Below are 23,758 nucleotides of genomic sequence, written 5' to 3' on the forward strand. Positions count from 1 at the left end.
GATGAATGTAGGCTCAAAATGTCCCAAATAAGATGTGCAAATTTTAAATGGACTTTCCTGTCACAGCCCTTTGCTCCATTCATTTATCAGCATGTGAGCAGATGGGAACAGAGACACTCATTTTTGCCAGCTGGCTGCTGTGAGGAGAGATCAGCACCCTGGAGGCACTGTCTTGGCAGAGTGATGTTATGAGAACTTCTGAATTAATTCCATCCACTATTTGTCTGTTCAGGACTAAGGGAAAAACCTGGCAGCCCCCACTGGCCTGGTATTTAGCTGGTGTTCTTGAGCACAGCATGGACAGTGTTTCTTTTTTGGCAGATCTGTGCTTAGAGAGTTCATCTAGATCAGCCCACTTGGCACTGTACTTTGTCACTTCCAGCAGTGGAGATCTGTTGAGTTGTGGTCTGCTTGCTTCCTTTCTCATGGGAAGCTGTGTGGTGTCTCTTCTCACCTAACAGAGTATGTTATCCTCCTTCAAGTTTTATGTCTTTCTTTGAACCTTCATGTTAGCACTGAATGTATATGGGTTCAGTAAGGTATCTAAGTGCATGTATAACTTCAAACTTCTGAGTAGTTTTCCTTATTTTTATGAAGTCTGTCACATGCCTGAAGTCGGACATGTGCTTGGATGCCTTACTGGAGTGTCTGTTTGTGGTTGAAACATGAACCACCTCAGGAGAACTACTTGCAAGGAGGGGCAGCCCGAGTAGTGAGGGGCCTGGCTTCACCTTACACTGCAGCACTTCTCTGCGGTACACAGACTGCATGCACTGTGAGCAGCCGCTCCACTCCTGAGTGGTTTCTGGGATTTTCTTTAGGCTTTTTGCTCTACTGTCAACATGAGCTTGGATCTTGATGGAGAGAGGGTAACCTCCAGGAAAGTCTTGAGAGCCACTCCTGAAGAAGCAGGCTGGCGTTCCTTGGCTTTTTACATTGTTTACTTGAAGTTTACTTGAAGATGATGTGCTGAGACTGCGTGTGTTTGGTGGCTTTTTTTTTTTTTCACTATGCTGTACATTTGTAAAGTTTTACAGAAGACAATAATTAAATATGTTTCCTTTTTCTCATTTAGTCTCATGCTGGCATTTTCTCACAATTTCCCCCTCACCCCTTACTCATCTCCCCCTTCCCATCTGAGGGGACTGGTAAGTAACAATAACTTTCTGAAATTTAACAGATTCACTTGTGAGATGATGCACTGGCCGACTCACTGATGGACTGTGATCATCTGTGTTAAAACTAATGCTCAGCTTTGTAAGGAGAAGACTCCTGTGAGGCTGCCGTAAGGCAGGCCTGCTCTCTGCAGGCACTTGCTCACGCCTCGCCCTTCCTGAAGGCCGAGGATTTTCACAGTATGCCTTCAGTGGTGACAACTGGAAAATGGCTGAAGTTAACTGTGCCATCATCTTCCTTCAGGCTTTGGCCATGGTTGTGCTTTGTGGGACCTAAATCCTAATCGCTAATTGCAAATACAGCTTTTCAACAAAAGCATGGTAATCTTTCCTTGAAATGTGCACACCTACAAGGTCTGTGTCATTTTATTTGCTACAAATTATCACAGATTTAGAGAAATATGAAAAAAGACATTCAGCTAAACTTGGCTCAACAAATTTACCTTAACTCCTCACGTTGCCGTTGTTGATTCTATCACAAAGACAATGTCAGCTCATGAAGATGAGGCCACCTCCGTTATCCTGACACTTAGAAGTGTTCAGTAACCACTTTCATGCTAGGAAAATGAAAGTAATGAATGCCACAGCAGCAGAATTGGCCCAGAGTTGGCCATTTCTTCAAATTATTATTTATTATTATTATTACTGTTGTTATTGTGGTGTCACAGAGGAAACACCACCCTCCAGTGATCCTCACTTCCTTGAATTTTGTTCTCTACTTCAGAAGGAGAGTAAAAAAAATAAAAGGAGGGAGGTTGTGAGGAAATAGAGCTCTTCAGGAGCTGTTGCTCTTCCACTGCACTTTGGCACAAAACTACTACTGTAGAGTAAAAGAGAAGCTGCTGAACAAAGAATTCCTTTGGTCTGCTTTTAATACTCAATTTATCTACCACTGACTGCCTGGCTATTTTTGTTTCATTTTTTGTCAAGAGAAAAAAACATTAAAATGGCAGTCGTCAGTAGATGTTTCACCACAGATTGCCTTAAAGGGTAAAATCATATTTTCCATGCTTGGACGTTATTTCTGCATTTGTTTTTGAGTAAACTATCACAATATCTATGAATATTTGATCCTTAAAATCTTGGTTTGTCATTAAAGTCTACCCAGCGTGACATGTATTGGTGAGATGATAGGTTACAAGTAGAATCTTCATTTAGTTCAAATGACAGAAATGTGTCACAATATGGATTGAAACTAAGTAAGTAACAAAGCCATAAGTTACATAAGAAACATTTCTAGAAGGATGCAATGAAAAGTAAAGGACATGACAGAGTGGAATTTAACCTTAAAACACAAGTGCCCTTGCTTTTACTGGTAGTGCAGCTGGAAAGCTGCCCCAAAGAGACGAGCACCTTTGGAAGGGGGAACATGAGGCACTCCCTACCTGCCCTGATGGTCACGTGTTGGAGCCACATCAGTTCTGACTGATTGAAACACTCATGTTTAAGGCAGTGGGTTTTTATAATAAGTGTTAGGTCTGTTTTAACAAGAAGTTCCATTGCTGAACTTTGCATCTTGAGAACAATTGTACGCAGTCAGCCAGGCATGACGCTCCAGATATGGTCTGTCCTATTGAATGCCATCAGTCTAATTCCCTCTCACTGTCCTTGTCGTCATAGGGTTCATGACAACACTCTTCACCTTCAGTCAGCAACTGTACTTCTCCATCACTACTGTTCCCTATTAAAAGGCAAGTTAAAGGCAGGTGAAACTCACTGGTGATCTCTAATTCTGGAAATAGAAGTGTAGAGCACAGTTTTTAAAAAACATTTAGATTAAACTCAGCAATGATTCCCATGTAAAAAAAAAGAGAACATTTTAGTTTTTAATTGATTAGGATTCCTATGTAAATCAAAAGAAGAGGTGATTATTAAGTAACATTGTGGACTTAAATTTGTGTGTTTTTTTGTTTTTTTTTTTACAAGAGCTAAACACATCCTTAACATTAGTGTGTATGTGCCACCCATTTTTCTCTGTGATTAATTGCACTGCTGTAATCTTACCAGAGCAAGCAATGGTGATCTTCCTTTCCTCTTCCCATGGGCTGGGTTCATCTGGCTGATTGCAGACTGATGACAACAGTTTATCAGTAGGTTGGGTGATAATCTCCTGTATCAGAACTTTACAGGACTTAGCTGGTTTGTCTTTTCCTGAATAAGAAGGCTCGGTAAAGAATTCTTTAACAAGGGGTATAAAGCACTCCTTTTCTTGTTCTTTGTGGATCTTACGTGCATTTGAAAAAATGGATGTTGCAGCTTCTCCTACTGAGTCCTCAAATGTGGTTTTATTGCTTTCCTCTAATACAGAATCACCATCATTTATCGTTTCAGAAATTATTTCAATCTTTGGGTGATATTCTTGCTGCAAAGGTAGAAAATATAATTGAAAATATTATTATGTTAAACGTAACAACAAAAATAGGTAAATATCTCTTGGATCCATACATTTATTGCTAGTCTTGATGTGTTTTTCTGCCAAAATGCACAGAAGATCTGCTTCATAGCCATAGTTCTGCTTTTTTGCAAACTGATCTTGGGTTAACTATATCAGACATTAGCCATGAGCTGACCATAAACTACTAATCATTCATAAAAGAAAAGATCATACTGCAGCAATTCAGCAATAGCAATAGCAATTCAGCCTCTAGAACTCTTTTCTTTTCCAATTCATTGTACCAAAGTGAATATGAGCATTATATTAAAAAACACAAGATCCTAATTGAGTAGGCCAGATCAGAGTAGTGTGGCCCTTTGATTTACACCATGCTGGTTGGTATTGAGTCAACCTGAACACAAATTTCTTTTTATATCAGACTGAACAAAAACAAAAACCCAAAAGCACAAACTTCAAGAGTTAGTCACTGACAAGACCAAGAGGATTCATGGGCTTAGATCTATTTTTTTTATCTTAATCACAACAGAATTTCACTTTGACAGGTGCTCAGGAAATGACCTTAATTAAAAGGCTATGGGAATTTAAGGCTGGATTTCTGCTAAAGAATTTATTCTGAAGTGGAGGGTTTGGGCAGTAAAGCAGCAGCACCAAGATCAAGAGGTCTACATTTCCCCACTGTGAGCAATGCTTGCGTGACTTACTTACACAATATACTGAACTTTGCTAGGACTTCCCAGACACTGCCCAAACAGAGAGATCTAACATCTTTAACCAGCTGCATCTAAGAACCAAACACCCTGGGGAGTATGAGAGTTGCCAACACATGCTTTATTAATCTTCTTTGTTCCCTGCTCTATTCTTTCTCTTATCTTCTATTTAACTGGAGGCTTTGTTGGCCAAGATATTTTGCAACATTGGTACAGCTTGTAACCAGAAGAGCAAATGAAACCCATGCCTCACACAAAATTTTACAAGTCCCTCCAAGCTATTGCAGAACTGCATTCTCTATCAGGCTATTTCCAGGTATAAGCCACCACCAGCACAAGAATCAAAGCTGTGCTTTTAATCTTTGTTGTTTAATTTTTCTTCTTCCTCTTCTGTTTCTGTCTATAGTCTTGCCTAACAGACTAGTCTGAGCATGGCACAATGCTAATGAGAGCATGGACCAAAGGAGCTGGCACTGCACTGTGTCTCTCTAAAGTGAAGCAAAAGAGTTTTGATCTCTGTATTTTAAGTTGAAAGGTTTGCTTTTATTCAGCAGTACGCTATCTGGACAACCTATTCAGTCCTCTGCACCTTATTAGTACTAGTAAAGTATATCTTATCTTCATTAAAAAACTATAGCATTAAGAAACTAATCTTATTTAACTGTCACATTACTTGATTTTAGTTTTTCATCCTCCAATTTTTACAATGCAAAAGTTTTAAAAAAATCAAATTTAAAGAAAATTTACAAGAGGATAAGGAAGATCTGCCTAAACATCCATTTTAGTTTATAAATGCACAACTGATTGCATCTCGCAAAACACCATTTCACAACTTAGATTACCTTCCTTTCACAAAACATTAGTGAGGCAAACTTCATCAGTGGTATTATTAAGGACATTACCTTTTGAATAAAGATTTCTTCTTCTGGAGGAAATTCCTTTACATCTATGTCTTCTAAATCAGGTAGTTCCTGAAGACAATCACAAAGTCAGTGGGAAAAGTTAGCTCAAATGAATAAAACATGACATCTTTATCTCCCTGGGAATATTTTTAATGCAATGTTGTTCCAGACAAGAGGCTGCAACTAGAAAAACTGGACTGTCAAGCTCTCCAGGATGACAGTTTTCTCTGTTAAACATATGGGAAACAGACAATTCATCTTTTTAAGAAATAGTAAATGGGAAAGCAATAAATTTAATGTCACGTGAAATGCTCTTTTCTACTATTCTCTGACTATGAAAAAAAAAGGGAAAAAAAAAGAAAAGAAAAATGGATAGACAAGAAGACACTAACAAGATTTTAAAAGGAAATGTGGTTTACGTCTCTTGGCTCTCTCTTATCTATCAAGACTTAATCCTAACTGTAATTCATCTTTCTGGTAACAGCCAAAACAAGATCTTCTGACTTTTTGAAACAGTTTCTCAATAAATTCTGTTAACTTAAGTACAACTAATGAGACAATGTTTTAATGTGACTGCCATCTAACTAAGGAAGTGGAACTGCAAACTTGCTGAGAATTATTTCCCTCGGACAGGATCAGTTCTTTCAGGTTTCCATTAGAAAACATTTTCTAAATCACATGCCAGTTGCTGACAATGAAAGCAAAAATAGAGGGTTAAGTACAAAATGTCAGGTACAATGTAATACCTTTTTAGCAATTTCCCAATGCAGGCTAATGCTGGTAAAAACACCTCCTTTAGTAAGATGTTTTAGAAGAAATTTTTTACAGAAATAAAATAAATAAAAGTTCTGTTTCCTGACATGGTTGTGGCTAGTGTAGCATGTCCTGAATTCACATTGTTTTAGAATAAAGTAATGAAAAATGTATGCATTAAGATTTGGAGGCGACTGTCATTGAGTTTGGTGTCAGAAGGGAAATAGCTGTTAGTTCCAACACTGCCAAAGATTATGCATGAAAACCAGTTTGTGCACGTTTGGCTTGTTTATGCTTGACAGAGGGACGTCAGATCCACTGCACTATAAATCCTCCCCCATTCTTCTCACTTGTATTACTACTGAGACTGTCTACAGACTCCAGTATACGAATGAAGACTACAGTGCTTCTTCAGAAATTCTAATTTACAGCATCTTCACAGCCATCCCCTGCTATGTCAGTACTAAATGTCTCTGGAAAATCTGCAATAGCGTAAGTATTGGAGGCTGCTGCCAGAAGCTCCTGACATTATTAAATATCGGTTGTACAACAGCATAGCATAGATCACTGAAATGTCTATTAGTATGAGATTTGTTGGTTTTTTTCCCCCTTCTGTAGAATTATAATATTCCTACTTCTTATGTGATGAAAGAAACTCCATGTAGGCATGCTGAAGCATTTCTTTTATACTGTTACACAATGGTGCCACTCAGCATCAAGAAAAGAGCTTGTATTTCAGCCCTGCGGGTTCTGCTTATGAAAATGGTATTGTATATACTTGGAATTGCTGCCAGTTCTCTCCAATATCCTTGTTAAGTCTCTTATCAAAAACACCTGAATGGGAAGATGCAGCAATAAGCCCTTAATGAAACAATGAGTTGAGCCTTACAGTAATAGGATGTTTTTTTTTTTTTTTTTTTTCTTTCCCTGGGACATTAAGAGCACAGAAGAGATGTAACTGACTTTTCTAAAGCATTTCAGTAAGAATTTAGTTCAGTTGTTGCACAAGAGATATTAAGTACTCTGGAAGATCATAATCTCAACAGTTTGCAGTTATATGTCATAATCTGTCAATGTCAGTTTAGCAGTAGGGTTGTAACTAGAATATATTGAATAATACTCCTTTGCACTCAAACTGTATTTCTCAGTGGTCACACTCATGTTTTCATGGCTAAATGTGATGAAATGTTTAAATGTTTGCATCATCAGATAGAAATCTTAGAAAACAGAAGAATGCATTAGAAATTCTAATCCCTCATTACCTACCTGAAACATGCACATGCTGCTTTTGTTGGAAATATGCTTGTAAGATTTTGAGAACTAATTATAATATCTAATATTGCCAGCTAACATTGACAATAACTGGGAAGCTGTGTGTTCCTTATGTTTTTCGTATGATTTTTTCTTTCTCTTTTCAAATGAATACTTCATTGGAGTTTTCTTTAGAAGAACACATTTACTCCCTGGATTCTTTCTATTGTGATTTCTATTTTTCACATGAAAGCCCTTGCTAACTCTCTCCACAGAGAAATCACAGACCTAGAAGGTCAACTTTGTGCTATCTAATAGCCAAAGGACAAAACAGACTTTGGTAACAGAGGTAAATTCTTTCCACTTTATTTTTTTTTCTCCTACTTTTCCTAATAGTGTACCTTTCTTGGAAATCTGGCCATATACTTTATTTAGCCAGTATGTTACAGGAATTAACTTTGGAGTAGACAATAACCAAACCAAAACCTGACTCTAGTACCTCAATCTAATACATACATGAAGTCGAAGCTTCTCTGGTGTCTCATGTTTGATCTGTTTGATTTCAGCATACTCAGCCAGTTCAGGAACCACAGCCCTTTCAGAAGCTGTCTTCTCTCCTGGAGGATCTAAGAAATAAAAATAGCTAGTTGCAGAGAACTAACTGAATAAAAGACTTTGTATGTTGCAACAGTGAGCACGGTAGAAAGCAAACAGCTGAATCCAGTGCTTTGTCATAACGTTGGTCTCCTTTACACCTCATAAATATTTGTACTTTTCAACAATGCATTCCATATATTCATGTAAAAAAAAGTATTCTGTGTGGCTTAGGGGCACAGAGCTGCCCCTGAATGACGCCCAGCTTTTGCTGGAACAAACACCATACAGTCTGTGGGAGCAAGGGAAGCCTGTAAGCTCTCCTATGCTGTCATTAAATCTAGCACATATAAGAAGTAGAATTCCACTTTCATTTATCAGAAGCTGCAGACTGGGCACTCAGAATAGTTTTCTTTGTCATAATAAATAATATTTTATCCAGAATTACTTGCTTTGCAGCTCATTGCTATGGAAATCTGATAGAATGTTCTTAGCTATGAATCAGCTGTTTGGAATCATAGCAAAAGGGAGCTACACTGAGTCTGTTTGTCTTATCATCTGTACTTCTCCAGTCTGGTTTGATTCTTCACTGTGTACATTACCGTCTATCTTCCTGTTGAAGTCTGAACATTTGTAAGAATTTGTTTGACGTGCACACTCTTGAATTCTTACAGGAATCCTTCCAGATGGGAAGTCAGTGTTATCTCCTCTTAAAAAGCATCAAAATGCTCATTTCCAAATTTCTCTGTCTTCCCCTGAGTTTCTTGATGTTCTGATAAATTTGATATCTCTGATGTACTGTAATTTCCATCATTGTTACCTGAATTTGCAGATGTTCTTATAGAAGAAATGAGTTCACTAGAACCGCGGAATTAAACTGTTGTTACTTATTATAAATATCCAAACTGCATATGGTCTTAATAGCATAGCCCACAATATACATCAAAAGCTCCTGGCTTGCTTGAGCAGCTATTCACAAGTCAGCAGTCTTCCTAGCATTGTATGACTGTTGTGGGTTTTCCCGTCTCAGTTCCCCTGCAACTACAGTTCTCCAGCAAGATCTCATCTAGAGAATGCAATACAGTAAATAATTGTGCTATATTTGTATTTAAATTTGAGAGGACTCACTACATTTAAAATATATGCTTGCGCATTTTGATTATCATCACATCAGTATCAACTACTGAAGTTATCATCGACTTTATGCAATCTACCAGCTTATTGCAAAGCTTTTACTTGTTAGTCAGCTGTGTCTGACTTCAGAACCTGTAAAATGCCAAAATGTAAGACACAAATACTTCTCTACAGTGTAGTACTCCCTTATCACTTGGCTTCAGTCTTGTTTATCCCGAAACATGCATGATGTCCTTGAAAATGTTAGGCTGCAGATTATCAGTGGTCACTAACTTATTCTATCTTGAATAATGTGACGGGAAAATTAGTGGCACAGAAAAGGCCAGTAAGTAACTAATTAAAGACCTTTCTCAAATTCCCTGCATCACTACTGCAGCAGATAGGCTCTAGGTTTAAGCACTTACTGTTAATTAAAGCAGCAGCACAGGGGTACCTGGAAGTGGACTTGTGGTTAATGTGGGGTTGTGCTGGAGCCCCTAGATGCTTCAATCTGGCTCCATTCTGCATCTTGGGGAAATACAGATTTTGGGGTGCTACCTGCCTCCACTCGGGAATACTTTCTGCAACTACTATTGCCCTGACTAGCACCTGCTTTCTCTAGTGTAGAGCACAACAGCTGGAAAAGCTGTGACAAACATCTAAAATATTAACCACAAACCTTCTAGGGTGTCTGCTGCACCTTCGTTTCCATGTTTTGCACCTGCATCTCTTTCTTCTATATACTTCTGTGTTTTCTTTTCCTCTGCTTTTTGCCGGATTGCTGCTAAAGCATCAATGCTATCTTGGATTTTTTTTCTCTCTCTAGTTTCCCATTTTTCCCTTTCTGCCTTCTCAGCTTCAAGCCCTCCAACAGCCCAGGCTTCTGCACAGGCTCTACAGAAAAGAAAAGAGCTCACTGTAATACAGCCAAAAAGCTCATCACTCTGACAGAAGAGAAATGTAAAATAGTTTGTAACAGCACAAAGTATCTTCAAAAGAGAAAAGGAAGATAGCAACGGCAATCCCTTATGAAGCAGGGCTTCACCTGCATCTTTTCTTGCACGTTGAACTGCAACAAAAGAAATAATATTATCTAAGCATGAGTGATTACAGCAGCAGAGATCCATCAGGAGTGGTGATCATGGCTCTGCTTTCCCAGACACCTTCTCAGTTTCTGTTGAAATTGGAATTTGATTCTGCAGTCTGCAGGCATTCTGTAGAACAACTCTGTTCAATAATTAATTATCTTTTTATTTTAAGGTATGTAGACCTCTCTAGTATAATTCTATTGTATCTACTGTAATGAAAGTTATCTGCCCTCAGTTAATTAAACCAGTCTTCCTTTCCATCCATGAAAATATTTATAAAAAAATAGACATAAGATTATTTGAGCCTTACTGCTGTGTGAAGAAGATGCCTCTGTTTCTTACCTATCCTTTGGGAATACTGGTCTGTCATCCAGATACGTTAACTGTTTTAGTCGAACAGTAAGTGTTTTCCTATAATTAGTGATTTTCTTAATCACTTGATTTCCCATTAAATTCAGCACATGCTAGAGAAACAGGAAAATAATTTTTAAAGTTGAGCTGCGAACAAACTAACAATCTAACAAACAAAAACCGTACAACTTAGATATGCACTGTCTCTAACCTTTCAAAAACAAATGGTGAATAAAACGCTGTAAGTAATCTATAAAAGGGCTAATAATGTTTAGTAACTATTATTTTAGATCAAGACCCATTACATGCTGGACTACCTGACAAAACAACGTCATAGGATTCACTCATATACTTAATCCATACCTCCAGCTGTATTTGGCTTACCAAATTAGGCATTGTCTCCAGAATAGTTACAATATTTGGATCACTTAAGTTGTTGTGGGAAAGATCGAGAACAGAAATACTTGGGCATTCTTGCAGGTGTTGTATGTCTTCCACTGTTTCTAACTTATTGTGAGCAATCTGCAAAGTGTTCAGTACTTTTAGACAAGCTGTCAGACAGAAAGAACACAATGAAAGGAAAGGTAAGAGTCACTGCTTCTCAGAAGATTTTCTGGAGCAAGTAGAATTTTCAGCATCACTACACTGAAACTTGGGTAGCTTTTTTCCGAGTTTGTTGTTCTCCTTATACACATTTTTTGGCTACACCTCCAAAGGTGCTTTCTTCACCTCAAGAAAAACAGTTATTTAACACTGGTTGGTTGTTGTTAATTCATGTTTCAAGCTAGTCAGTTACACAAAAACTTCTGTTTTAGATTACTATTAATGTACATAAAAGAAAATAAGTTCTTTAACAGATGTAAAAGATTTGGTATCGCATCTGCAACTGCCAAAGCACATTGTAACTGTAAAGTAAATGGTAAAATACAGATTGACAGCCTGTCTGCAAAACAGAGAAGTACTGAGATGGTATTAAGAAGTGAGGAAATACTAAACTGTTCTGGGTCTTTGTATTTAAGTAGTAATTGTTTTCTGTTTCCTCATATATTTAAACTGCAGAACTATTTAACTAAAATACATAAGTTTGATTCTTTGATAGTAGCCTTGTGGACTTTGGTATTGGATATTGTACAACACCTTAATATAAATAATTTAAAAATCAAACTACTGTCAAATCTTATGACTGTGTAACTCTTGTAACTCAAAACATCTTTCACCAACAGTCCTTACAGAGATTCTCAATGGTCTTGACATAGTTGTTATTTAGATTGAGAGAATCCAGCTTTTGTAAGGATTCCAGGTTTTCGATTCTGTTAATTAAATTGAGCTGCAAGTAGAGACAGCGCAACTCTGTCAGAGCCTCCAAATTCTCAATTTTTGTTAAGCCATTGCATTCCAGCCATAAACACCTCAATCCAGTATACTCTTCAAGATTCTCCAGGCGGTCAAATCCTGCAGAAAAAAAAAAATGTTTCAAACTGAATTCATATTGGCTAAAATTAAGTCATTCAAAGCATAAATTTCATCAAGTCAGTGCTGCTGAAACAGCCTGTGAGAATACCTGCATTAAAATTGATGGTAAGACTTCTACAAATTCGATTGGCCCATTAAGGGAGAAAATGTACCTATAAGGTACCTATTCTGGTCTATATCTTGTGGAGCCCTTTAGATTCTCAAATACTGAGAAAAAAAGTAAACATAAAGTCAAATGTTGAAGGTAGGTTTAGCATGTTGTGTTTATTTAAAACAGTTCTTACACCATCCTGAATAAGCATACAAAAAACTGCTCAGAGATCAGAAAAGGATGATCTGTTCTAGCAACATTTTTCTTTCAGTAGTATTTGAGAACATACAGCATATGTTTACTGTTGTTTTGTCAGTACAGAAGTCCCAAAATGTGGTAAACAACTTTGTTACACAAACACATTTAAAAATAATACATATATACACTTTCCTCTGAATGCAAATTAGGTCAATATTTTAAGACATCATTTCTCAGAGGCTACTGTTTTCTAAAAAACAGTGTCCCCTGATTCCTATCAATCTTTTGAATGAGTCTACAGAATGAATCAGGCCTATAATGAGTTCACTTTTCTACCTTTATATTTGCTCATTTTGTTTCACAATTACATTATTATTTCAAATTAAATTATGCTTCTCATTTAAAATAATGTTTAAATACCTACCTTACTTCAGTGAGCCATAAACTAGATTCCCTGCCAGTATACTATTTAGAGTGATACATTTATACAATCTTGTACACAGCTTACCTTTATAATGCAAGTAAAGCGTATCATTTAAGGATGGGGTCAGGTATAATTTGTGCTGCTTACAAATGTCTTGCAGAATCTTTTTTGTCATTCTAAAAGAATAATAGGAAGCAGAAGCAAAAAAAAAAGTACTTCAGCGCACATTCTGCTATCTTTTATAAAACAGATTTCAATGCAAAATAATTAATAGCTCTTTTATGCAAGAGAAATAGCTACAGCTTACAAGACTATACTCAGAGTGAAAAAGCTCTAGATTTTTTTAGATTTGCTTTCGTTCCTACCTGTCTGAAGTGTGTTACCAGGCCCTTCCTACTTCTGCTATAAAAAGAGAAAGTAGGTAGGGTATTATAGAGTTCATCTTTAAAAACAGCAGCATCGTTTTCTGTTAGACTCTGGTTATTTCTTCTTCCGTTCTTTCCTCCATTTTTTTTCCTGCTTTGGTGCAGGATCTTTGCTGGCATAGCCAATAAGCAATATCTAGGACCTTGAGTCACCATTTCAGACTACAAAATCAATAGTCATCAACCTAACATTTTGATGAAAGACTGACAGTCAAGAAAGTTTTAGCCCACCACTGTAATTGGCTAGGAATGCCAGAGCAGAAAATGAGTAGCATCAGTTAAATGGTAATTACTTAACACTCAGTTCCACTCCTGAGAGGATTTATGCAAGTAAGATCCCAGAAAAGGATACCAAGGGAAGCCAAGTGCTACAGATGTGCAGGGACAGGGATAAATTTGCGGTTATTGGAGATCCTGTTCTAGAGAGCACTGCACTGACAATTTCATGGAGGTGGTAGTCCCGTAGCACAGACTTTACAAAGAATAACTGTATACTGTTTTTGGAGACCAGTGTACACAGCTAAACACAATTTTGTAAAAGCGTAGGGAATAAAATTGGGAACGCATCAAGAAAATATCTAGTAAAAACATTCTAAAGCTGAAAATACAGATTTCTTCCTGTCTAGGAAGATCAGATTCTTTTAAAACAAAATTCCATCCAAAATAAAACTTGTAGTAGATATCCTCCACTTAAGGAAATATTGCAATAGCATGATACTGTATGATCCAAAATTATTTTCCACTTTCAAATCCCGTATTAACAGACTGAACTTTGCATTTGTGGTCTTAAGTATTTGTAGGACTAAAACTTTTAACGTTAAGACTTCCTTGGCAAGAAGGTATTTTCAAAACAAACAAACAAACAACGCAACACAACAAACAAATAGTAAAGGCAGTGAAGGTGTACCTTTCACGATGAACTTTCAGAGATTTTTCTGTTAGATATAGTCACTTACCATGCTGTAAACTTCAATATTGCTGAAGAACAAAATTCTAATGCAGTCAACTGACTAGTTCTTGGGGCAATACCAGATATTATTGTAGTCTGAAATAAATCTCTGAAGGAATGAAGGATTTATAAATGTTGAGCAAAATCTCTGTTTTCTTGCATTGTGAGCCCAGGTATGTTACAATACACAATGTAAATGCAGTGTATTACGCTGATTTTCATTGAGCTGTTTAGAGTAGCATTTAATCAAATCATCAACATCCTTAGGCAATTTACAGAAGCATAAAATGTGTTCCTTAAGAATACTAATTATCATGTGCAGTTGTTGCACTCTGACATCATTCTTCATAAGAATTTAATTTTGATGTGTGATGGCCTGATTAGCCTGGGATAACGAAGTTACCTATTCAACCTAGTTCCTGGTAACTTGGAGGGCCTCTGTCTCTTCATGTACCTCTGCCAAAAATTGTCATGACAACTGTAATATTTACATTGAGATGAATTAATACAGTGCATCCTTTGAATTCTTTCTGAGAAATTGGTCAAACCTGCTCCCATAAAAGTTTGCACAAATTTGTCCAAATCCATCAAATAGACTACATCATACATTTAAAAGGTAGTTTGCTAAATAAAAAAGAAGTACAGATGCTGGGAATATCAACAATTCCTGAGTTACTGATTAGTCTCAAGTTCATCTTCAAAATCATTTTCCAGAGTTAAGGTTAACATGTAGAGAGCGAATATGTGAAACTCCTACTCATTTCAGTGATGCCAAGGTTTAAATAAAAACCATCAATAAACAATATTTTACCTTACACAGCCCCCTTTTTCTTCTGTCTTTTGAGTGAATGAGCTGGTTACTAACTTGTGATCACCAACCAATTTTTGTTCATTCTGTTGATCTGCTCTGGATGTACAGTTGATAGCTTTCTGTTCAGTTTTAACATCTTTGTTGTAAAAAAAAAACAAGTTGCAGTTCAATATGGGTGGAGGAATATTGTGTCATATTTCCAATTAGTTCAGAGAAATACTGAAAGGCACTTGAATATGAATTTCAAGAAAAGTTGTGTTCTAACCAAGATTTTTGCAGATCTTTTTAATTAAAATAAGCTTAACCTTCTATAGGAGACAAAATACAAAAACAACTAGTAGCAAAATAAACTGCTGAAATATTGCATTTGTTTACATATAAGTCAGGCAGAACACTTAACTCTTAAGTGTTATTATAATGTACAGGGAGATACAGTACTGGCACCAATGTTTTATGATCTTGGACATCTATTGTATATTACGTGTAATTAGCAACAATTAGAATTTAACAAGACTGCTAAAGACTATTTTACACACTAAGACTACTTTAACATGTAAAGATAATGGTGTATGAGTCAACACAAAAACTGCTTGTTTTGCACATCCACTAGTTTACCTTTTTGCACTTTTTGGAGGGTGTCTCCAGTGCTATAGTCATTCAAATTGTCTTTACACTGCCTCTGGCCAATTGCATTTTCAATAGTTTTCTCTTCAGATACTTGTTCAGAACCTTCTAGTTTTGCTTCTGGTCCTGACACTTAGCAAAAGAAAGAGAAAGTGCAAACAAGATGATTGTAACAGATCATTTAAATATGACTGTAATTAAAACAATTAGAGGTAAGGCTGGATGTATGACTTCAATACATAAAGTATACTTCCAGAAAAAGAAAATTCAAGAAACAAGGAATGGTGGGAGAGGATGGGGGGAAGGGCTGGTAAGTTAAGGGCTCAGTTGCAGCAAGATGTTCAGTGAATTCAGTGGGAGAAAGAATAAATTCAATAACAGACTTTTTTTTTCTCAGTTGCGTGGACTCAGCTCACTAACTGTACCCCAGTGTCCCCCAGCAGGACAGCTGGCAGAGCTCACCCCTGCTGACAGGACAGTCTTCACTCCGTGCATGGGCAGCTTCATTTCCAGTGTTGCTCAGAGTCTCTCTCAAAACCTCTGGTGCAATGACTGCTGCTTCGTGGCCTCTGTCCAATTCTCTGCTGTGTGACTGCATTCTGAGATATGACATTTAGACAAGCCGTGTCAGGTCGCTGCATGGCTTACAGCCCTACTGCCAGACACTACGTCCAAAAGCTTTAGCAGGACATGTCAGAGGCAAAGGAGACTGGAACGAGAAGATAATGGAGCATGGGGCTGCTCACTGAGGAGCATCCTGCCGATGCGGCTCAGACCCCGCTCAGCACAGAGCAGCACATGAGAAGGCTGCGGGAGAGCTGAGCGAGGCGCTGTTCTCCTCAGTGCCGGCCTGCAGACCCTGGGACAGCCCTCACACAGAACCCTCCATTCCCTTTACCTGCCCCCCGCAGCTCGGCTTGGGCCAGTAGCAGGGACACGGGCCGGATGCCCGAGGCCAGCAGCCTGTCTAGGCCCGGCCGCAGTCCTTCCCGGGCAGCAGAAGCTGTACACCGAGAGGGAAGGGACGCGGAGCCAAACAGACTCGTAGCTCCTGCCCCAACGGCCGCCGCTTCCATGGCAACGCCGTGCGCGCCCATAAGGCCCCGCGGCGGCTGGTGTCGCTCTGGTGACGGAGGCGCTGCGCCGGGGCGCGGGATCGCTGTGCTGCTGCGCGGTAGGGCTGGCGCCGGGGCACGCTGAGGGGGTCAGGGCTGGGGCAGCCCGCCAAGGCCACGGCGCTGCGCTGCGCGGGGAGAAGGGGCGAACGGCAGGCTGGGGTCACGAACTGGGACTAAAAAACATGACATTTCCATGATTTCTTACAATCATAGAATGGCTTAGGTCGGAGATCATCCACTTCCAGCCCCCTGCCATGAGCTGGGTGCCACGCCTCTGCTCAGGCTGCCCGGGGCCCCATACGTGGCCTTGGGCACCTCCAGGAATGGGACACCCACGGTTTCACTGGGCAGCAGTGCCAGGGCCTCACTGCTCTCTAAGTGAAGAATTTCCTCCTCACATCCAACCTAAGTGTCCTGGTTTTTAGTTTTAAAGCCATTCTCCATTGTCCTACCACTATCTGTCCATATAGAAAGTTATATGCTTATAAGCTCCCCTCGAGTTCTAGAATGCTGCAGCGAGGTCTCACCAAAGCTTTCTCCTCTCCAGGCTGAACAAGCCTGGTTCCCCCAGCTTATCTTCACAGGAGAGATGCTCCAGCCTTCTGATCATCTTCATGACCTCATCTGGACCTGCTCCACCTGCTCCATATCCCTCCTGCACTGGGGTTCCCAGGCATGGGCATAGTAGTCCAGATGGGGCCTCATGAGGGCAGAGTAAAAGGGGACAATCCCCTCCTCGCCCTGCTGTCACCCCTCTGTTTTTGCAGCCCAGGATGCCATTGGCTTTCCAGATTGCAAGCACGCACTGCTGGCTTGTGTCCTGTCTTTCATGTACCAGGATCCCCGTGTCCTTCTCAGCAGGGCTGTTCTCAATGAGTTCTTCTCCCAGTCTGTAGACATACCTGGCATTGCGCTTGCAATTGGCCTTGTTGAACTTAATCAGGTTCTTGTGTGCCCTCTTTCTGTGCCTGCCCTTGCTCTCTGTATGGCATTGCTTCCTTCTATGGTGTCAGCTGTACCACTTTGGTGTCATCAGCAAACTTGCTGATGATGCACTTGATAGAAACAAATTGATCTTACTTTATATCTGTATTTTGATATTTGTTGCTCATTTTCTTCATGGAAGCTTTGCCATATTTTCACGTCTAGAGGATTTAATGTGTTTTTTTTTCTAATTAACAAGGGATCGTGTTTTTTGTTGTTTTGTTTTGTTTTTCTTCTAGAAAGTACTGCTTTCTTGAAGTTGCCCCACTTCTATTATTTTTAGCGTTGCATCATCATTGATAGGAATGCTGTGAAAGCTATTTTCCAGTTGCCACTCCCTGGTGTAGCACAGTTGGAATTGCTGCATGTCAGAGGTTTGAAAAGGTTGAAGAGGAGATTATAATTGCCTGTGTCTTTTTCCTTTAAGACTTCTGATAACCATGGCTGCAGTGGATCGCTTCAACCTGCTGTACAGAGAGATCAGTCGTTCCTGCAGTGTTTACATTGAGGCCCTGGCTATAGTTGGAGCTTGGTACACAGTCAGAAAATGCCTGACTCTTGTGTTCAACACTTACAGCATGATCAGACTTCATGCTCTTCCAAAGCTGGTTGGTGAGATTGATATTGTCAAGCGGTATGGAAGATGGGCAGTTGTCACTGGTAAGAGACTGAAGTAGTATATTTGTTTATGTTAGTATGATTTGCTAGATGAGCTCTATGTCAGAAGCTAGGGCCTGTATTAAGTCAGGCCACAGCTGCAAAGTGAAAACAAGTTAATTTGCCTGAGTAGTAATGCTTGTTCAACACCTTAGTAAATTCAGTTCCACAGAAGACAGGTAAACTTTGTATGTTGACTGGGAAAGAATCCCAGACCAACTTTTCTTGGAAATTGCAGGATATATCCCAAGCACATATAAGGACACATGAGGATCTGTAAACAACCATGGAGCTGACAGGCAGGCCTGGTTGACAGAGGTGCAACCAATGTACTGTTTTTGCTATGAGAGTTTCACATGCTCCCTTGCTCAATTTTTCAAAAGGTTTAAGTCCCACGCCTGACATCCTCCCCTTTTATTAAGCTCTGTGCTGTTGTCATAGACAGTATGAAACCTGTCTTGATGTGGGATTGTAGAAGGTTAATGCTGACATGATTATCTTTGGTGTTGTGGTTTTGACACGAGCATAATCAGTGTCAAGTCATCTTCAGAGAAGGGAATAAAGCTACAATTAAAAGCACTGTTGTAATAGAAGACTGGACTGGTTCTGACTTTCATCCTGATACTTTCTTGTCTGTTAATTACAGGTAGCACAGATGGTATTGGGAAGGCATATGCTGAAGAACTGGCCAAGCGTGGTGTCAATATCATCTTAATCAGCCGAAGCAAAGAGAAGCTGGAGGCTGTATCTAGAAGCATATCTGAAACCTATAAAGTGGAAACAGATTTCATAGTAGCTGACTTCAGTAAGGGGCGTGAGGCTTACCAAGCCATTAAGGAGGGCCTGAAAGATAGAGAAATTGGGATTTTGGTGAATAATGTAGGACTGTTTTATACCTACCCAGATTATTTTACTAACCTGTCAGAGGATATGCTGTGGGACATGATCAACGTAAATATTGCTTCTGCTAACATGATGGTGCATATTGTGTTGCCGGGCATGGTAGAGAAGAGGAAAGGTGCAATTGTGAATGTCTCATCTGCTTCCTGTTGTCAGCCAACACCAATGCTAACAATCTATGGAGCTTCTAAAGTAAGTTGGGCTGTGATGTTTTAATGGTATGCACTGAAGAGTAAAAGCACTATAGGCTGTGGGTTTCTTTTTTTTAAAGCACATTTAGAAAAGGATATCAGAACTCTTGAGAAAGTTTTCTCGGATTTTTTTTTTTTTTTTTTTTTTTTTTTTTTTTTTTGCATATCATGTATTATGCTGCAAACTTTCCCTTACCAGTAACGGGCTTTGAACTTAAGTCTGCTATGTGGATTATGTGTGAACTTCAGCATAATCATACTTCTAGGGCATATGTTATCTACCTTGGAGGAATGATGTACGAACCAGTAGTGGCAATTCTATGACCCACTGAAAGGGTGAAGAATTTCTTCGCTCTTCTGTAACTGAACTATGCAGAGATATCTCAGTGTATGTATGTACTTGCAGACTGATTATTTGGTAGCAAGAGGGATTATACTCATGCACAAGCCACTGCTGCAACTAGAGCTATGGCAAAACAAACAGACAAAAAAACCCACACCGCAGTGCTTCAGCTAATACCAAGTAGCTAGGTGGAGCAGGCAGCTTCTTACAGTGTTGCCTGTACAATATCTGGGGAGAAATGAAAAAGAACTTCCAGACAGTTATTCTTCCTCGGGAAAGCCAGCCAGTAGTGAATAGGATGGGACAGTGAGGTGATGTTGGATGTGCATGAGGATGCAGACTTTGGCAGAATAATTTGCCACTTAATCCACAGAAGCAGGTGAAGCAGTGGAAGGATCTTTTCCAGATCCAGCTGTCTGAGCACAGTGGTTATTGCTTTGGGCACATGGTTGCTGCCCTCTGCTGGAACCCAATCCTCAAACAGCCTCATTCCAAGATAGCTCTTGAGAGGAATGTAGATAGTTTTACTCCAGGCAGAAGGAAGTATTTGCTATGTATGACTTCTTGCAAATTTTCTTTGGCATGGAAACTGGCTTAAGATTCCTATCTCTCTGTTGCAGAGCATCCGTGCCTTGGTTATGCTAACTGTATATAGACCTGAGCTAGATCAGTGAGTGGAAAGGACAAGAACAAAAATCAGAAGACTGCTAAAATTTCTTACTTTAGCTAGCATCATTAATCTAGATCTGAGATCAGCAGTCTAAAGCATGGTCTATGAACAGTTACTTAAGCACTAAGAAGGGTACAAGCTTCTCTAGCTTCCTAAGGTTCCTTGTGCATCAATGGCCTAGGGTGTTCCTAGTGATTGATTTGCTTGCTTTTGTTTTTGGTGATGTTTTTCCAACAGTGGGTTGGGAACAGTGCTTTTGGAAGGCCATCTGGGAGCAGAAACCGCTTCACTCACGAGCAGTCTAAATTGTTCTCTCTGAGAAATGGCCATGCAGCACAGCTCTAGCTTCAGCATGGCATCAGTGTTGTTCTCCTGATGAGACTGAGCCAAGTTAATTTCTCATTCTGATTCCCAGATATCAGGCTAGTGCTTTTTCATGTTTCAAGTGTGCTACAGCTTTTCTGTAGTTTTAGTAAAACTCTGCACTGGGACTTCATTGTAAAAACAAAACAAAGAAACTGAGTATCTTTTTCTGCTTTTGTTTTTCTAGGCCTACTTGGACTATTTCAGTAGAGCATTGTATTATGAATATGCTTCAAAAGGAATTTTTGTTCAGAGTTTAACCCCATTTGTAATTGCTACAAAAATGGTATCATGCAGTAGGGTTACATCAAAGAGATCTTTCTTTTTTCCTTCTGCTGAAGAGTACGCAAGTCATGCTATTTCGACCCTTGGGTTATCCAAAAGGACTCCTGGTTACTGGAAGCATTCAATAGAGGTAAAGGAATTCATCAAACTACTTAATGTTTGTCAGGGAAAAAAAAAAAAAAAAAAAAAAAAAAAAAAAGCTGTTTCATTCCTTAGGAGCCTGAATGAAACTATGCCAGTGTTCTGGAAAAGTACAGCATATACCGTAGGACCTAAAGGCATTGTGCAGTGTTATTTCACTCATTCCATTTAAAAGAACACACACTCAGCCATTATTGTTTTTAGAATTAGAATACAAGTAGAAATTGGATCCACTACAAACAAAACTAGCTTCTTGCTCAATTTTAATTTATGGGATGTATTTCTACGTTGAAGTAGGCAAGGAAGATGGAATAATGCAGGAAAATGCACATTCTTAACCAAAGCTACATGGATGCAGGTTCTCTGTATGACTTTGAATTCTGGGGAATATGGTGGGTTCTGACATCACCTTATGATATTACCTAGTTGATTGAGCCAGAAGGCATTGAAGTGTGAATTACTCCAAAGTAAAGACAAGAAACAGGAAGGATTCGGGCAAGATCTGTGAACTAAAGAAAGTAGGTAGTATTGCTGTTGAACAGTGCTTCATTATTTATTTGCAGAACCTAACCATTGTGCATACTCCACACACACAAGTGTGTGAACACACTCCTTCCAAAATGGCTAAATAACTTTACATTCAACCATTTAGAAGTTTTAGTTGCTTGTGTTCACAGGTACTGTACTTTAGTGGTAGTTTGAGAAACTGTTTATTTAATGGAATATATCTTAATCTGCTTCTTCCTTTCTTCTTTCTCTCTTCCCTTGTCACCCTGTGCTTCTCCACAGTTCACACTGGGTGAACGTCTACCTGAATGGATCTGGGCATGGTTTGCACAGTACTTCTGCAGAATTATACGCAAGGAAGCTTTAACACACAAAGCGAAATAGGAATATCCAGATGTCCAGTATAAAGGAGTACTGGAATCTGATCAGAGTGCTACAAAATGGTCAAGTGAATCCTGGATTTACTGTAATTTATCCATAACTTGCTTAACAGTGTAACTAGTGTTACTCGTAACAATAACCTAGACATTTGAAGTCTGGATCCCGCATCTTTGTGCTAAGTAGCTTCTTCTCTGCATTCCTCCAGGACAAAGAGTTGATCTTGCGTAGGTTAATCTCAGTTCACTTTGTCTCTAAGGTCTCTATACAGGAGCAGATATAACTTTAATTCTGTCAGTAAATGACTGTCTTTTGTATGGTGCTAAGTAATCTTGATTTGTAATGTTCACAGAATTTGAGAATTTTCCAGCTCTGGTGATAATGGGCCCACTGGTCTTTTCATGGCAGGTACTTGTATGTTTTAAGTGCAAATGTTGTTTTTGAATGGGGTACTTACTATACATCTTAATTTTGATAAAGTCATACTAATTTGGAGGTTGTTTAAATGACAGAAAAGGTCTTACAGAACTGCAAAGGAATTTGAAGATAATGCTTTCTTCTTTCTAAGTGTGAATGCTCTTGACCACGCTTCAAATATTCCTTCAGCAATCTGAAGCATGGCTGAAGAATTGAAACAGATTGTAAAAATACATTAGCTGAAGAAAGATAACAAATAAATAGTGTTCTAAGAACAAATGTTAGTTTCATATGACAATTAAAAAAAAAAGTTACTGAAGTCTTGATGGTGTACGGCTGTTTTTATTTATATTAAAAATATCTGTATATATATTTACTAGATGTCATCTGATATCACACTGCTTGTATTTCTTGTAGACTATAAATTTCACAACTGTCCTTTCTTTGAACATATTTGCTGCCTGGAACAAGTTGTATCTTAAGATTCAGAACATTCTTTCTGTATTTAATATCATCATTAATACTGCTTCTATAACGTTACACTGAAATAGCAAAATGATGAAAGTAACTGTGCAGTATTTTATACACAGCACTATGGTTTTAGGACAAAGCTCCTGTCAGGCTGTTGCCCCTTTAAACAGATTTATTTCCTCTTAATAAATTTTTCAGAAAACAGTTTTTGGCTACCTTCACAGCCTGGCTGTGAAGAAATGAAACAGCTGGGCAAATTTCCCAAGGTCTGCCTGGCATTGTCCCCATGGCAAAAGTTGTTTGGGTTGTTCTGAAAGTAATGCCTTCTATATTTTTTAATGGAAGCTACAACAGATACATAGAACACAATAAGTCTGTTTGACAGAGCAAATTTTCAGCTATAAAACAAAATGAAAACCAAAAAACTTTTTTCAACATAGGTGCTGTCATTAGCTCTGCATTTTTTCAGTCAATGAACAAGAGCTTATATGCTGCACTTTTAACAACCTGCACTAGGGGATGTGGCCACTAATTAATGTACCGCCCACCCCTCACTGTGCTATATCCACTGTTTGGTTGCTGTAAACATTTCAGCAAACATCCATGTCAGGCAGCGTTCTGTCAGACTGCCCTTCTGCTGCCATCTGTCACATGGTAACATCATGAAATGGGATATTGGTGGGAAGATTCAACCTCTACTGCCATACTATCAACATCTGCTTCTGATGTTATGGGACAATATCTTAAATTAGATGGCATTGCTTTTGGAGCAGCTCTGGTCATTCTTCAGGCAGATAGCATGGAACAGGCAGCCCACTTCTACTCCTGAACTCCAGCAGCACTGCCTGCATGCTGGACTCATTGCGCTGCAGGCAAACCTGCAAGCCAGCCTGGAAAGACAAATCAACTCTGCTCTATTGAGACTCAGATCTGATCCTTGAGTGGAATGTGGGATGAACTCATTTCTGCTCGTTTCTGTCTGTACCACACTGGTGGGGATGCGCCTCAG

The 23,758-nt window shown here is 39.0% G+C and overlaps 2 protein-coding genes across 4 annotated transcripts; one reads left to right on the forward strand and one right to left on the reverse strand.

Moving 5' to 3' along the window:
* Positions 1-1,525: 1,525 nt before the first annotated feature.
* On the reverse strand, positions 1,526-16,419 carry DNAAF1 (dynein axonemal assembly factor 1). Of its 2 annotated transcripts, none has more exons than NM_001389554.1 (13): positions 16,223-16,419; positions 15,787-15,923; positions 15,316-15,456; positions 14,701-14,836; positions 12,600-12,691; positions 11,560-11,781; positions 10,714-10,880; positions 10,321-10,442; positions 9,570-9,784; positions 7,700-7,809; positions 5,180-5,248; positions 3,180-3,537; positions 1,526-2,856 (listed from the first exon to the last, which is right to left on the reverse strand). In NM_001389554.1, exons 2-13 carry the CDS (start codon positions 15,920-15,922, stop codon positions 2,759-2,761), a joined length of 1,866 nt encoding a protein of 621 aa, NP_001376483.1. In that variant the 5' UTR covers position 15,923; positions 16,223-16,419; the 3' UTR covers positions 1,526-2,758. The 2 variants fall into 2 exon arrangements, with proteins under 2 accessions (NP_001376483.1, XP_040562981.1); XM_040707047.2 differs by having other exon boundaries at positions 2,455-2,856; positions 15,316-15,450; positions 16,223-16,400.
* On the forward strand, positions 5,670-22,597 carry HSDL1 (hydroxysteroid dehydrogenase like 1). 2 transcript variants are annotated; one of them, XM_015279148.4, is made up of 5 exons: positions 5,670-6,424; positions 17,854-18,086; positions 18,730-19,175; positions 20,738-20,965; positions 21,766-22,597. In XM_015279148.4, exons 1-5 carry the CDS (start codon positions 6,387-6,389, stop codon positions 21,865-21,867), a joined length of 1,047 nt encoding a protein of 348 aa, XP_015134634.1. In that variant the 5' UTR covers positions 5,670-6,386; the 3' UTR covers positions 21,868-22,597. The 2 variants fall into 2 exon arrangements, with proteins under 2 accessions (XP_015134634.1, NP_001005837.2); NM_001005837.2 differs by lacking the exon at positions 5,670-6,424 and adding an exon at positions 16,450-16,498.
* The last annotated feature ends 1,161 nt before the right edge of the window (positions 22,598-23,758 follow it).

This window comes from Gallus gallus, chromosome 11 (genome assembly GCF_016699485.2).
Source record: "Gallus gallus isolate bGalGal1 chromosome 11, bGalGal1.mat.broiler.GRCg7b, whole genome shotgun sequence".
In the NCBI taxonomy this organism is placed as follows: domain Eukaryota; kingdom Metazoa; phylum Chordata; class Aves; order Galliformes; family Phasianidae; genus Gallus; species Gallus gallus.

What these genes read in the sequence shown, in the direction of transcription:
- DNAAF1 (NM_001389554.1), bottom strand. Translation starts at nt 15,922, where the DNA reads ATGCAGTCACACAGCAGAGAATTGGACAGAGGCCACGAAGCAGCAGTC. An exon ending in CAAGACCATTGAGAATCTCT is followed by an intron (nt 10,881 to 11,559) that starts GTAAGGACTGTT and finishes TCTGTCTGACAG; the next exon opens with CTTGTCTAAAAGTACTGAAC. An exon ending in CCAGTATTCCCAAAGGATAG is followed by an intron (nt 9,785 to 10,320) that starts GTAAGAAACAGA and finishes TCTTTTCTGTAG; the next exon opens with AGCCTGTGCAGAAGCCTGGG.
- HSDL1 (XM_015279148.4), top strand. Translation starts at nt 6,387, where the DNA reads ATGTCAGTACTAAATGTCTCTGGAAAATCTGCAATAGC. An exon ending in CAATCTATGGAGCTTCTAAA is followed by an intron (nt 19,176 to 20,737) that starts GTAAGTTGGGCT and finishes TTGTTTTTCTAG; the next exon opens with GCCTACTTGGACTATTTCAG. An exon ending in ACTGGAAGCATTCAATAGAG is followed by an intron (nt 20,966 to 21,765) that starts GTAAAGGAATTC and finishes GCTTCTCCACAG; the next exon opens with TTCACACTGGGTGAACGTCT.